Source organism: Podarcis cretensis (assembly GCF_951804945.1).
Source record: "Podarcis cretensis genome assembly, chromosome: 9".
NCBI lineage: Eukaryota > Metazoa > Chordata > Lepidosauria > Squamata > Lacertidae > Podarcis > Podarcis cretensis.
In genome coordinates, this window is record NC_137178.1 from 38,181,186 (window position 1) to 38,195,077 (window position 13,892).

General features: G+C 45.2%; 2 protein-coding genes across 4 annotated transcripts in view; one reads left to right on the plus strand and one right to left on the minus strand.

The window, feature by feature from the left end:
* The window catches only part of HHIP (hedgehog interacting protein), a 76,743-nt gene that overhangs the window by 12,078 nt on the left and 50,773 nt on the right, over window positions 1-13,892 (plus strand). For all 3 annotated transcript variants that reach the window (XM_079989493.1, XM_079989492.1, XM_079989494.1), the window contains exon 2: window positions 24-216. In XM_079989493.1, the coding sequence (XP_079845619.1) occupies window positions 24-216 (193 nt within the window). The remainder of the gene's footprint in view (window positions 1-23; window positions 217-13,892) is intronic.
* The window catches only part of ANAPC10 (anaphase promoting complex subunit 10), a 134,842-nt gene that overhangs the window by 501 nt on the left and 120,449 nt on the right, over window positions 1-13,892 (minus strand). The window lies entirely within an intron of this gene.

The window sequence follows — 13,892 nt, forward strand, 5'->3', positions numbered from 1 at the left end:
TGTCTCTGGTTTGTGGCTTGCAGATCTTTTCAGTTACCAACAACACAGAATGTGTGAAGATGCTGCAGGAAATCAAATGTGCACACTGTTCGCCGAATGCTCAGAATCTGTTCCACTCAACTGAGAAGGAGGCATTGGGAAGAGAACTAGTTCTTCCTTTCCTGTGCAAGGATTATTGTAAAGAATTCTATTACACTTGCAGAGGTCACATACCAGGTAAATCAACATTGTAAATACTAACGTATTATAATTGTGTATACCTTTTATTGCTAACACATTGTGCAAAGCATCCTATGTGTATCCTAATGTGTTTTATTCAGAAAATACTGTTCAGGGGTCTTACAATTTGATCTAGATAAGCAGATCATCTACAGTTAAGTGTTTCTTTTCTTAAAATTCATTATGTTAACTTGGCATAGTGTACAGTTTGTCCTGTTCTCCCCATGGGACACTAAGTCATAACTCCTGGGCACTGCCCTTTATCCAGTTGCTTAGTCTCAAGGCAACAGGTCCAGAGTGCAAACTCTGGTAAATCAGGATTGAGCACAGGCTCTGCAGGACCTGGGAGAGCTCCCTGTGGGTGTTCCCAGAAACGGCAGATCACCACCTAACTGACAACTTGCTTCTGGCTTGAAGCATCACACCTGTGTGCAAATGAACAGCCTCAGAATGTGCATTATTATTTCTCTTCTGAGGATCTCTCATGGAGAAGAGGCCTGTTTTATACCTTTCGCTGGAGTGTTGTGTGTCAGAAAAATGGAACTAAATCTGAAACTGTTCTCCTGCTTCTGCAAATACTATAAAAGGGTCACTGCTTAATGTTTTGCATGCAAAAGGTTCCAGGTTCAATCTCTGGCATCTTCTGGTAGGGCTGGGAAAGACTCCTGACTGAAACCCTGAGGAGCTGTCACTACTTAGTGCAGACCGTACTGAGCTGAATGGGCCAGAGATCTGAGTCATTATAAGACATCTTCCTATATTCTTGTGCACAAGCAGAAGAATGGGAACTGCTATTGAACCTAACCAACTACAGCACTGTTTACAAAATAGCATTAGTGGGTTTTTATTTTTTACTCATGGTTCTTTCAATTCAACCCTATAATTTGGATTCAAAGTGGAGTTATCATCATCATCATCATTACAATATTTATTATTTTGTATAGCACTTAAAATAAACTAAGCATTTAGTTGCAATTGAAAGCTGCCCAAAGACATTCAGCCTAAATATTGACAAGCCATTGGGGAAGGGGACATAGAAAAAATATGAAAAATATGGAAATGGTATATGGGAGAAACTGTTGATGTAAGTTTAATATTATTATCACACTTTAAAAAATTGTAAAAAATAAACAACAAAAAACACACCCAGAAAAACAGTAAGGGAGGAAGACCAAGAAAAAAGGCTGGGTTTTTAGGAATGTTTCAAACGAAGTCACAGAGGAAAGTAATCCCAGCCATAGGGAGAAATGGAAGACCAGGGAAAACCCCTCAGTCCAAATAGAGGATCAAAGGAAAGGCAAGCAAAGAAACAGGAGAGTGCCAGGTAGCAATAAAGGAAGTTGATGTCCTGTCCTCTTTGAAGCACTGTGCTAAAAGGGCCATATCAGAGGTCACAGGCAGCCTCAGGTGGAATAGTGGGTGTTAAATCATCAGCGAGGAGCCCCAAAATGCCTGATGCCTCAGAAATGTTCACAAGAAATGTTCACTTGAAATTTTGACATACAAATATGGACTCAGAAGACTACATGAGATGTCTACTTCATTTTTTAAAAAGTTTGTTGTCCTTTTAAGAAAGCTGATTTTGTAGTAATATAAGTTGAACATATCTAGAGGACTAAAGCAAACCTTCAACGTATTTGTAGGGTTTGGACCAGTTCCATGGTGTTGCTAAACACATTGGGCAAAATAGTGGCGTTTGATAAACACACGAGACCACAGCATAGTAAATGTTATTCTTAATGTATTATGTAATAGAGAAGAGAATCTAGGCCATGAGATCTATGGTGACCATACTTGGGACACAATCCAGATAAATTTACATTGTTCTTAAGTCCTTTGACACCAATGGGTTTTAGGAACACTCAACTTTCTCTGGATTGTCCCTGTAGTCTACTATCACCTTTCTCTGTACTATCAAAATGTTTTGCAGGGGGTGTCTTATCCTGCAGCTGCTCCAACTTAAACCTAATTATCATAAATTATTCTGCTTTTTTTTTTTTACTTTGCATATATGCTACTGTTCCCTAGCAAAGGATTATTAGCACAGTGCAGGCAAAGACAGACACTTTTAATTCCCACTGTGCTTAAATGCCTTCCATTTAAATTTATGAGAATTAATTTGCCTGGGCCACAAACACTACTTGTTGCTTTTTAAAATGTTTCTTTCTATCTCTATCCACAAAATGAACTGTGTCCTGCTCTCTGATATTGTACCAACTTTTGAAATACAAAGTTGTGACTATATAATTGCAAAGCTGTTTTTCCTTGCATTATCTCTTTCCATGTTTACCTTAAAAGTGTAAATTATGTTGTTGTATAAGAAAGCGGAGGCAATAAGACTCTTAATAGGACTCTTAATGCCATGGTTTTGGCACTAGTGGTTTTGGCACTAGTGTGCACAAACAGAACTGTGTAAAACTGAGTCTCAGCCTTGTGTTCTCTATCCTTCCTCTGAGGATTCTTAAGTGACTTCCTCTTAGATCCAAAAGCAATGAATATATTTTGCTCAAATAATAGTTTGCTCTTAAATTAGGATCAAACTGTGGTTTGGGATCTTGGTTTAAAGAGCAAGCTGTCATTGGAGCAAACCATAGTACACTGCACTTGGACATAATGGGAAACTATGGTTTGTTGACAAACAGGAAATCAACTTTAAAATCCTTAGCACATGAGGGAGGATAGCTCAAGCTTAATTCTTGACTCTCCTTAGCTCTGCCCATCTATCTATAGCCAAACTATGGTTTGGTATTTCATCTGAATGCAATCACTGTCATGTGAAGAGTAGAAGAAATTAGCGGGTGCAACTCTATCACACCTTGAGTTGTATAATAATTATTTATGAAATTTGTGCAGCTTTTTTAAAAAGTTGCATAAATAATAAGAGTTAAAACAAGGCATAGGCAAATGTGAAGCACTTTTGGAAAATGGCTTTTCAAAAGAATATTTGTGTACAGTGTTCTTGATTTCTTTTAACTCTCAGGGATGCAGAACATTTTTGTAGTGTTCTTTGACTTGAGAAAACATTTTGAAAAGGCTTGATTTTCCCCTTTGGTGTGGTTTAACATGTATCTAAACTCATTCAAATATGAAAATATTATTATTGTCTTTGTAAACTACAGAGACGTTTCTAAGACTTTCCTAAACCAGCTGTTCTTTGCTCTTTATTGCATTCCCCAAAGCAAAGCAGAATAGATCAGAGTTGCCAAGACTGCCTGCTGAGCAGCGATAACAGATTAGATTAAATGTTTGGCTCATGCTGGAGGCCACTAAGAAGAATTTCTTTTTATTTTTATTTATTTTTAATACTATTTAAATAAAAATAATAATTATCACATATGATAAGCACATCCTGCTAAACTTTAACATTGTGTCTGTGTGTGTGTGTGTGTACAAAAGTCATTGTTTTTGAGGAAAATTTTCTTTCACGCTATGAAAAGAATAAGATGCTAAATGCTAAAGGAAGTGGAGAGAGGGCGATCTGAGCTGCACAGGAGCTGGAGTCGAAAGAGCCTCACTCCCTAGATCAACATATGTGGTGACGAATGACAAATTTATTTTCCTACAGAGCTTGTGTATATGTAAAACTGCTGAAGTGCATCAAGATGTCAAGTGCTTTTTGTGACCACCCAGGTTGCCTTGAAAGATAACCAGATGAAAACATAACTTTTAAGCACTGGGCTTTGGAGGAAATGGCTTACATGCTGTAGCATCAGCTAGAGTAGGATTTTTCCTACATCAATCAGATGCTAATAATCATTATAAAGACTTGTTCTGAAAGTGGGCCACAAGGAAAATAAATAAATAAATAAATAAATAAATAAATAAATAAATAAATAAATACACCCACCCATGTCCAACCAAGTTAACTGATTTGTTTGGCAGAGTGATCATTCAGTGGTTCCTGAAAGTGGTGTGCTGAGGTTTGGTTTCTGTTTCTGGGACAAATAACTGATGGCTCAGTTCTATAGTTCTGTGATATTAAAACCGGGGAGGGGAGCAATTTTTAACAGAAAACACATATAGATTTCAGTTTATTTGATCTTTGCATCTCTTTCTAAAATCTGTAACAATTGCCAGAGGAGTAGTCTTCTTCAGCAAAAACAAGAGTAACAAATTGATTATGGCATAAACTTCCATTGCCTTAAGGCAGCAAACCTTGTCTACTCACAAGTAAGTCCTATTGAATTCCTGGGCCTTTTTACCATGTAAGGTTAGGACCGCAACCTAAAATCTCTAGTGAGCAAAAGCTTAGGCCTGTTCACCTTTAAGCTGTCATAGGACTCTTTGGTGTTGCTTCCTAACAGCAGAATCCATAAGAAATATGTATAAAGAATTTTTTTAGTACCTGGCTTTATTCAGCTGACATTTATTGCTTTCTTGTGAATGGGAAACAAAAGGAAATTTTACAACAGCCTGTTATATCTCAAAATGGAAAAGTAGCTGTGTTGGCCCATGAGAAGAAGAAAATCCAAACTTCATAATTGGGCAACAGGGCTGTCAGGGAACTGCCATCGGAGCCAGAGGGAGAGGGAGGGCTCCAGAGGGATTCCAGAGAGCGTACCAGGAGGGAGAGAAGCAGCCCATCTTCTGGGGAAGGAAATCAGCGTAGCACCAGTGGAGAAGTGGGGCAGATGGGGGAATCGGTGAGGTGGCTCCATGACTCCTCGCCGGAGACCAGCGAGGAGAGCACGGGTCCTCCGCTGCCCACACCCTCCCTGCGCAGAAGGCTTCCGCGCAGGGAGAGTAGGCGGAGACTAGGCGTCAAAGAGCTTCTTTGCTGGAAGAAGTTCAAGAAACACCCACTGACGGATCCTGCCAGCCACGGGTGAGTGGATGTCCAGATAGAAAGGGTTCACCCAGGTAACTCAGCCAAGCGTGGCGCCTATTTACGCACGAGCAACCCCTAGAACCATTACAGCAATCCGTCAGTCGCTGACATTGCTTGTGCGCAGCCCCGGAGAGGCAGCACAATGAGCCAAACAGGGACAGCCGGAGAGACGGAGCAACCAGCTGCGGTGCAGAGTCTGGTCGAGAGGAACCGAGACTTGGAGCAGCATGTAGCTATCCTGACGGCGCGGCTGGACGAAAGACGGGCTCAGGATGCACAGGTCAGACCCACCCCAATCGCAAGGAAAGTACCGGGGCTGGTACACAAGTTTGGTGGGAAGCCCCAAGACTACAATGCTTTCCGAACGGAAGTACAGTACGCTTTGGAACTGCAGAAAGATGACTTTGCTGATGACGGGGAGAGGGTGGCTTACATTGTGGGGCATCTGCAGGATGGGGCATGCGAATGGATCAGGCCCCTAATGGCGACGCAAAATGATGCCTTGAAGGACCTTAAGAAATTCTTCCAGGCGATGGATGCGATGTACTCCAGCGAGGTAGAGCAAATTGTGACTCGGCGGGAACTGATGGGGTGCAAGCAGGGGAGCCAGTCCGTCAGAGACTACTGGTTGCGTTTTGCGATGTTAGTCCACCGGCTAGGGTGGGATCTGGACTCTGAACCGATACAAATGTTGTTTGAGGAGGGTCTGTCCCCCGCAGTGAAGGACGAGTTGTCCTGCATACCCCGACCACGGTCGCTGGATGAGCTCACAAAGGCTGTGCTGGCAATAGGCGTACGCCAGGAAGCGCGGGCTCAGGAGAAGCGGGAAACAAGAGGGGAATGTTTCCATGACTACCGCATTCCTGAGATACCGAGGCAGCCTTCCCAGGCGGCGGAGCCAATGGAAATTGATGGAGGCTTCAAACTCCAGTGAAGGTCATAAAAGGGAGGGAAAGGAGTGGAAAACTACCAAAAAGTGTTTCCTCTGTCAACGACCAGGACATTTTGCTAAGGTCTGCCCTCAAAGAAAAGCCTGGCAAGGGATGGTGGGGGCTGCTGGCTGCGACGAGAAGGAGGAGGAAGGGCAGGCGCAGGGAAACGACAACGCCTGGCTGCCAACCAGCAGGGGCAGCAGCCAGGCCAGCAACCAATAGAAGTGCCCCAGCCTGACCCCCCCCCCCAAGGCAGCTATAGCCATAGAAGTGGTGCTAGAACTCCCGAATGGGCACTCTGTCAAGGTTAAGGGACTGCTGGATTCGGGCAGCTCGTGTAATTTCTTCAGCAGAGACTTCGCTCTGGAGCACCAACTCCACCTGTTGCCTCTAGATTTTTCCTTGCAAGTGACCACCATTGATGGCAGGGAACTTCTGGGGGGGAGTGACACACCAGACCCCACCAATGCGAATGAGGGTTTCCAGGCACACGGAGACCATTGCCTTTCACGTGGCCACACTGGCAGGACCCCCAATAATACTGGGGATGAGCTGGCTGGCACTGCATGATCCGGTAGTGTCATGGCATCAGCGGTCAGTCACCTTTGGGTCAGCTTACTGCATAGGACACTGTCTGGGAGGGGAGAACCCAAGAATGACGGTGGCCAGGGTGGCTGGGCTGGCTGTGGAACAAAGGGGGGAGGTGCCACCACAATATGCTGACCTGAAGGAGGTCTTCAGCGAGAAGGAGGCAGATAGACTACCCCCCCACAGGCCCTTTGACTGCCAAATCAACTTACTCCCAGGGGCTCAGTTGCCGGTGGGTAAGCTGTATGCCATGTCCGACCGGGAGATGCAGGAATTGCAGCAGTTTATTGACAAGAACCTGAAGAGGGGGTTCATAAGGGAATCAAAGGCGGTGGAGGGCAGTCCGGTGTTCTTTGTGGACAAAAAAAAAACACTAATCAGCCCAGACTTGTAGTGGATTACCGGGCCTTGAACCTGGTGTCAGAACCCGTGACCTTCCCAATGCCCAGGATTGACGACATTTTAACACGAGCGAGGCAGGGGAAAATTTTTACCAAACTGGACCTCAGGGGAGCATACAATTTGATTAGGATAAGGGAAGGGGACGAATGGAAAACTACCATGTTCACCCCCCTGGAGGCTTTTGAGTACTTAGTCATGCCATTTGGATTACAATCGGGGTCCGCCTGCTTTCAAGGATTCATGCACCACGTGTTGGGGCCCCTGCTGTACAAGAATTGCGTAGCCTTTTTGGATGACGTCTTAATCTATTCGGACAATGAGAAGCAACACGTCAGAGACGTCAGGGAAGTGCTACAGAGACTGCAGAAGCATCAGTTGTGGGCCAAGCTGGAAAAATGCCAATTTCACGCCAGAGAGGTAGAATTCCTGGGGTACAAGTTGTCAGACAAGGGCCTAGCTATGGACCCAGGCAAGGTGAAGGCAGTGCTGGAATGGAAAGCCCCCAAAACCCGGAAGGATGTCCAGAGGTTCTTAGGGTTCAGCAACTTCTACAGGAAGTTCATAAAGAACTTCGCTCACTTGACAGCACCCATCACAGATTGTCTCAGTAGCAAAAAGAAGTTCGTGTGGACAGAAAGTGCCCAGCAATCCTTTGAAAGACTGAAGAAGGCGTTCACTTTGGAAGAGCAGCTCCTGCACGTTGATCTGGAGAAACCCATGAGACTGGAGACGGACGTGTCCGACCGAGCCGTTGGAGCGGTCCTTTTGCAGCCCGGGGCCAAGCAGGACTGGAGGCCGTGTGCCTTTTTCTCAAGGAAGCTGAGCAAGTCAGAGCAAAACTATACAGTGTACGACCGAGAACTGCTTGCGATCTATGCGGCTTTTTGGCAATGGAGACATCTGTTGATAGGGGTGCAGCACAAGATCCAGGTTTGTACTGACCACAAGAACTTGGAATACTGGCGAACCGCGCGAGTGCTCAACCAGAGACAGATTTGATGGGCCCAGGAGTTCTCCAAGTTTTCCTTCGAGATCAGATACGTACCGGGAGAGGAAAACGTAAGAGCAGATGCTCTCTCCTGGAAACCGGAGTACATGGAAGGAGAGGGACCACCGGAGGTCCGACACGTGTTTCCCGAGGACCGATGGGTGTGTGGGAGAGCGTTGGTTGGGAAACGGGAACTGGCAGGGCTTACTAGAGGCGACACGTTCACTCAAGCGAAAATCAGGGAACTCCGGAATAGAAGGGAAGACCATGGAGGGTTTGAGGAAAAGGAAGGGCTACTGTACTATAAGGGGGCACTGTATGTACCGGGGGAGACCTTGAGGGGGAAGGTACTTAAACAACTCCATGACAACCCAACAGCTGGGCACTTTGGACAGCACAAGACCATGCTGCTCATCACCAGGCAGTTCTGGTGGCCAAAGGTGAGGGAAGACGTACGGGAATATGTACGGGGGTGCGACTGATGCCAGAGGGCAAAGGGGGAGAGGGCTGCCCCCGCAGGGTTACTGGAACCCTTACCTACACCAGAAAGGCCCTGGGAGGTGGTATCTATTGATTTTATGACAGATTTGCCCGAGTCAAGGGGGAAGACAGCAGTCATGGTAGTAGTCGATCTACTGACAAAAATGTGCCATTTCATAGCTTGCTCACATGCGGTGACGGCAGAGGAGACAGCCAGGTTGTTTGTGTTGGAATTCTGCCTCGGTCAGAGGAATGTGCCTACCTCTCTCAGGCACCGGCTGAATTCCTTTTGACCTCCCCCTGCGACTCCCGGCAGGTAAACATGTGAGGTCTGTATCGGCGATTCTTCTCAGACTGTGAAAAAAACACACCACTGCTTCTCCCTCCTCCCTGCTCCCCAGGGAGGGGAATCAGACTCAGACAGAAACGTATTTACATGCTTTTATTCCTGTCTTTAGCAGCCATACAGATAAAGATGTCTGCACCTTTCACAAACAACAGAGAGAAACATGACTCCACCCTTGTACATCCTGTACAGGTCATATGTCACACACTGAGCTCACATCCTGTGCTCAATACGGAGAATGGACTGCCCCTTTATTGCCATGGTAACAGTCACAAACATCCTGTCTGGCTTTCCAGCCTCCAGCAGCTAGCTTAGCTGCTGCTTCTTTCTTCTGCATTGCTTCTTTATAGTAACAGTTTGTGGATCACATTTTCAGGCTGCATGGGGCTCCCTCGAGGGTAATCTCAGATTGCAGGAAACAATTTACTTCTAGGTTCTGGAGGAAGCCCATGAGCTTGCTGCAGGTCGAGGTGGTCTTCTTGATGGCGAGGCACCCAGAAACCAATGGACAAGCAGAACGAGCGAACTGTATACTCCAGCAATACCTACGCTGCTACGTCAGCGAGAGACAGAACGATTGGGTAGAGCGTTGGCTGAATTTGCGTACGATAACGCTGAACATGTGTCCACAGGAATGAGCCCATTCATGGCCAATTATGGGTGTCACCCCAGGGCCTTCCCGGGGAGGAGGGAGGAAGGATGGAGTGTACCCGCGGCTGAGCAGTTTGCAGAAGAAATGGAGGCCTTGCACCAGCAACTCAAGATGAACTTGGAACGGGCCAAGGAAGCTTACAAGAGGCAGGCGGACAAGCACCGTTGGGAGGGGGAGGCCATACAGGTGGGAGACCGGGTGTGGTTGTCAACCCAAGGGTTACCCCTAAAGGGAGGGTGCAAGAAGTTGCAGCCGAGGCGGCTGGGGCCTTTTGAGGTAACACAGCAGGTGAACCCAGTGGCATTCAAACTCAAGTTGCCTGACAGCATGAAGATACATCCGGTGTTCCATAGGTCCATACTTTCACCGTACAGGGAGGGGCAGGAATTTCTGGGGCGGGAGGGAGGAGTCACCACCCACCCGCTGGTAGAGGAGAGGGAACACTGCAACCAAGCCACGGAAATACTCGATTCAAGGTGGCGAGGTCGCCAGGTGGAGTACTTGGTAGCTTGGGAGGGAGAACCTGGGTGAGAAAACACGTGGGTCCCCGCTGAATCAATCAATGACAGCTATCTGGTGGAGGAATTCCACAGTTTGTTCCTGGATAAGCCAAAACCACTAGCGAGATTCTGGGAGGAAGAATTTGGAATCACAGACGACGAAGGGGATTTTGTGGGTTTTCCTGCCTCTGAAGAGGAGGGAGGGGAGGTGTCAGGGAGAAGAATCAGACTGGGAGGTCCCCCCTGCGGGAAGAGATCTGAGCGGGTGGGAAGACGGTTTTGAAACCTCAGAGGATGGTGACAGCTCCTTCAGGGGATTCCCCGCATCGTCGGGCGAGGGAAGAGACGAGGTTGAATCAGAAAATCGTGCCGGGGGTGGAAGGGGTCCTGGGGAGGAGGTGGATGTCAGGGAACTGCCATCGGAGCCAGAGGGAGAGGGAGGGCTCCAGAGGGATTCCGGAGAGCGTACCGGGAGGGAGAGAAGCAGCCCATCTTCTGGGGAAGGAAATTAGTGTAACACTAGTGGAGAAGGGGGGCAGATGGGGGAATCGGCGAGGTGGCTCCATGACTCCTCACCGGAGACCAGCGGGGAGAGCACGGGTCCTCCGCTGCCCACACCCTCCCTGCGCAGAAGGCTTCCGCGCAGGGAGAGTAGGCGGAGACTAGGCATCAAAGAGCTTCTTTGCTGGAAGAAGTTCAAGAAACGCCCACTGATGGATTCTGCCAGTGATTGAGACAGCCACGGGTGAGTGGCTGTCCGGACAGAAAGGGTTCACCCAGGTAACTCAGCCAAGCGTGGCGCCGATTTACGCACGAGCAATCCCTAGAACCATTACAGGGGCCAACCAAAATGTCACAAAATCATGGCAGGCTTTGAGAATAACTTAGAAACATTAACCAGGAATAAATAGGCTTATAAAGGACTCTGAATTAGAGTGCAAAGGATCAAAGCACCCCACAACTGATTCTACCAGTCACAAACCAATATTTGTCATAAAAATGCATTATCACCAGAAAAGGTAAAAAAAAAAAAAAAGGCCTTTGAACTCAGGTTCAGATTCAATTTTCAGTGGAAAATTACTTGGAAGAGGGGTTGGAATGCCGTTTTAATTTTGTATATTTGTTTTTGTTACCTATAAAGTTATATTAACATTCCCATTTTTATATGTAGGCATTTTTTTAAAAAAACTGAGTGAATCAAGGGAATATAGTTTGTTCTTTTATCCCCTATACTCGCAGGTGCCCCCCTCTTCCCTACATGTTCCAAATACATAAGCAGTACACATTTAAACCCTTCTTTTCTAGTTGAGCTAGAAAATATGGATAAAAATAAAAATTGTTGACAAGCATTTATGGGAATGCATCACTGTCCAGTGGCAGTAGAAAAAGTTAAGAATCCAGTGAGAGGAGATGGAGTTCATCACCATTCAATTATAAGCTTACCTTAGTACTGCAGAGTACCAGTTGCATTCTGCAAGTGGAGATACATTCCTGAATGCCTTTGGAAACTCTGAGTGGTGCATAACTAAGTACTTTTTTCTAGTATTTCTGTTTGCACAATGAACTTCCTTTCCACTCCTTTCCCCATGTGCCCCTGTGCCCTCCCCAGATCTGCTCTAGAGGGTTATGGGTAAACCCATAGCAGATTTAGGGAGCATAATGGGAGAGGAGAAGGAGCAGAAGTTCATCTGCATTGTCCAAAGTCCTTACACTAGAGGACACACTTCACTGGATGCCACCCTCTGTCAATTTCATTTCAAGACTGGTTTTAGTGTATATAAATCCTCATGTTTCCTCAAAGCTGTGGCTTGGTTTGCTGTCTATTATCATGTTTGTTTTTCTTATGAAGAAGAGTAGATGTTGTATTGTGCCTCTGGGATAAGAGGCATAAACATGGCCACCTTCCAGACAGGGTGCCCTGGACTTTGTGTGCATCAGATTTTCATGGTTCTATCTGTGATGAAGTACCTCACATATTTGGATATCCATATCAGTGAGTGAAGCCTAAGCATCTTTATCTATCAAGCACTAGGGGACTTTAGTGCTGGAAGTGGTGTCTTGGTGAAGTCTCTAGCAATTACTGGATGAACTCCCTTGATGTAACAGTGGAACAGGGTACTAGGAAGAGCCTTTATCTGTGCTTGGCTCATCTGTTTTATGACGCTAGAGGGATTGTGAGCAGAAGAAGTAGTAAAAACAGAAATCTAAGAATGAGGGAGTCAAAATCTTGAAAAGGCATTAGGCTTTGCTTCTTTATTATTGTATTTTTATGCCAACTTTCCTCCAGAAGCTCAAGGTGGCATACATAGTTCCCAGCTCCATTTTTATCTCACAACAACCCTATGAGGGAAGTTAGGCTATGAAATATTGACTGGCCCAAAGTCACCCCAGGGGATTTGAACCCTGGTTTTGCCCAGGTCCTAGTCTAACACTGTGCCATACAGGTCCTAGTCTATCACTGTGCCATACTGGCTAAGGGGCTTTGTGACTTCCTGTGACACTGGATGGACCCTGAGTTTGACAAGGGGAATCTATAGAAACAGGTGGGAAAGCAGGAGGTGGACAATCTACCTCAATTTCTGTCTGTGAGGTCACATCCACACCATATATGCAAAGCACATGGCTTCCCACAAAGAATCCTGGGAACTGTAGTTTAAGAACTACAATTCCCAGCACCATTAACAAAGTACATTTGCAAGGATTCATGAGGGAAAGCCATGTATTTTAGGTGTATGGGGAGGGTGTGACCTGCTGCTGAAGAGGGATTACCTCAAACACAGAATTCATTGACCATATAGATACAGTTCAGAAGTACATGTTCATAATGAAAGGGAGATCAAGAGAGGAGAACATTAAGGGGCAAACAATTTCCACATAGGTAGATGGAAATATGAGTTCTGCAGGGGGATTGAGCTTGGTATTATTGGGTAAAATGAAAATTCATCTGGCTTAGATTCCTAGGAATGGCAAATGAGAAACCATAGATGGGCCGAAAAACTGAAACATAATGCATCCATATAAAGTTCTCACCCAGCAAACTGGATAGAAGTATAACTCCATCTCAGGCAGTCAGTTGTATTATGAGACCACACCGACTGTGCCTTATTGTTGTTTTGATATTGGATATCCTGCCATTAATTGTTTCTGTAAATTATGTTTGTAAATACATTAGCACTGTGGTGTGGTTTATTCATTGTTGACTCTAATTCTGAGTTTTTGGCATGTCTTCTGATCAGATTCTTTCTTGATCTATTTATTCATGAGATGGTGTTTCACTGCAAATATGCAGTCACCAATCAAGAAAAATAAACTTGTAAGAAATGTTTGACACAAACCCATGCATATTAAATGCTTTCAGCTAAATGTTTAGCAGGTTATTTTATTTTATTTTTTTAAAAAAACATTTTACCCACTTTACCACCAAAGTTTTTAGGGTGGCGTACTTGCCCTCTCTTTTATCCTCAAAATAAAGTGAGGTAGATTAGGCTGCAAGCCTAACCAAAGCTACTTGGGAGTAAGCCCCACTGAATTCAGTAGGATTTACTTCTTACAGGCATGGTTAGGATTGCACTGTGAGGCTATGAGATAGTGACTAGACTAGAGTTGGTAATTTTTGTGGCTGCCCAGCTGCTCTACTTCTCTGTTTCCTACTGGTGGAGTGTCTTGGAATTTAAAGGTGGAGCTAGTGGAGAAATGGCAAGTGTTCACAAGAGAATGTTATTTCATAGAGCAATAGTTATGGATTTTAGTGACTGCTGTGAATGGCTCTATTGTCTTCATTGGTGTTATCTAAGTGGTTTTAAGAATTGCTAAGGCATTCATATGCCATGACATTTTAATGTATCATAAATTCTCTTGCTGTTACCCTTGGTTTTTACACTGATGGGCCTTTTTCAACAATCATTTGTAAAATAGGTAGCAGAATGAAAATACAAATGAAAATCATTTTAAAAAACC